Source organism: Alligator sinensis, unplaced genomic scaffold (genome assembly GCF_000455745.1).
Source record: "Alligator sinensis unplaced genomic scaffold, ASM45574v1 scaffold107_3, whole genome shotgun sequence".
NCBI lineage: Eukaryota > Metazoa > Chordata > Crocodylia > Alligatoridae > Alligator > Alligator sinensis.
In genome coordinates, this window is record NW_005842578.1 from 303,343 (window position 1) to 304,519 (window position 1,177).

Below are 1,177 nucleotides of genomic sequence, written 5' to 3' on the forward strand. Positions count from 1 at the left end.
AAATAAGTTTCCATTCCAGGAAGGCTGAGAGAAAGTTAATTAGTCTCTGTAATTACAGCACTAATTAACTAAAATACTAATCACCCTGACAAATCATACATTGGTATCTGTAATTACTTGGAGGATTAGCATAATAATACCTCCTTTTGCTTTAGCAGGGGAAAAAAAACAGCCATTAATAACCATCTGTTGTAGTCATTCATATATTAATTTATTTTATATATTTAAAAAAAAAAAAACCCTTGACAGAGACAGAGCATAATTCTGGGTCGGGTCTGCTGCGCAGGTGGAGGTGGGATGTGGTGGCTGGGACCCTCCTCAGAAGGGCAGAGCCAGAGCCAGAGCCAGAGCCTCGCAGGGATTTAGGAGCGACCGGCCATTGATTTAGCAGGGCTAGGGCAGGGGGTTCTCAACGGGGGATGCCCCGGGATCCCTTCAACAGCTCTGTGAGCACCAGTAAGTGTGTAAACACCAACACGTGATGCACTCGATTCACCCAGAGCTACAGCGTCCTGCTGTGGTAGTGCTGAGGTCTTTGTAGTGACCCAGAAGCTGTGCCTCAGTTTCCCCAGCGCACAGCCTAGCCACGCCGGCACCCTTGCCCGTGTCCTACCTGAGGATGTAATTAACCCAGACCATGTTCCTCTCGCTCGGGTTCTTGACGTTCACCGAGATGGTGGCGCACGACTGGATCCAGACGAAGCCCCCGTTCTTCTGCAGCCAGCGGTAGTATCGGGTCACCACCTGCCCCTTGTTCAGCACTGGGCGGGGAGGAATACAAGATGCTCGTTACTGATGGGACCAGCCTCTAATTGGCCTTAGATCCCTGGGTGCCGGCGGCCCGTGGAGGCTGCTACCCACCCGTGATCAACAGGGATCCTGGTTTTCTCTGATAAAAAAACCCAAAAGAAACTATTTTCAGACTTTAAAAAAAGTAACCCAAAATCCACATTCTTCCGTGATCAAAATGAAATGCCACTTATATTATAAATAAGTGGCATTTCATTTTGAATATAAGTGGCGTCTCATTTTGATCATGGTAAACTCTGGATTTGGGGTTCCTGCTTTTAATTTGAAAATCGGAGATTTTTTTTTTATCAGAGAAAAGCAGAATCCCTGGCATCGCGTGCCAGCCGGTGGCAAGGAAGGGGGGAGAGAGCGGCTGTGGACGTGGCTT

At 47.9% G+C, this 1,177-nt stretch overlaps 1 protein-coding gene across 1 annotated transcript in view; it reads right to left on the reverse strand.

The window, feature by feature from the left end:
* NPAS1 (neuronal PAS domain protein 1) overlaps positions 1–1,177 on the reverse strand; it is a 30,354-nt gene that overhangs the window by 7,907 nt on the left and 21,270 nt on the right. Inside the window, exon 9 of the mRNA XM_025214337.1 lies at positions 614–761. Coding sequence (XP_025070122.1) covers positions 614–761 — 148 coding nt within the window. The remainder of the gene's footprint in view (positions 1–613; positions 762–1,177) is intronic.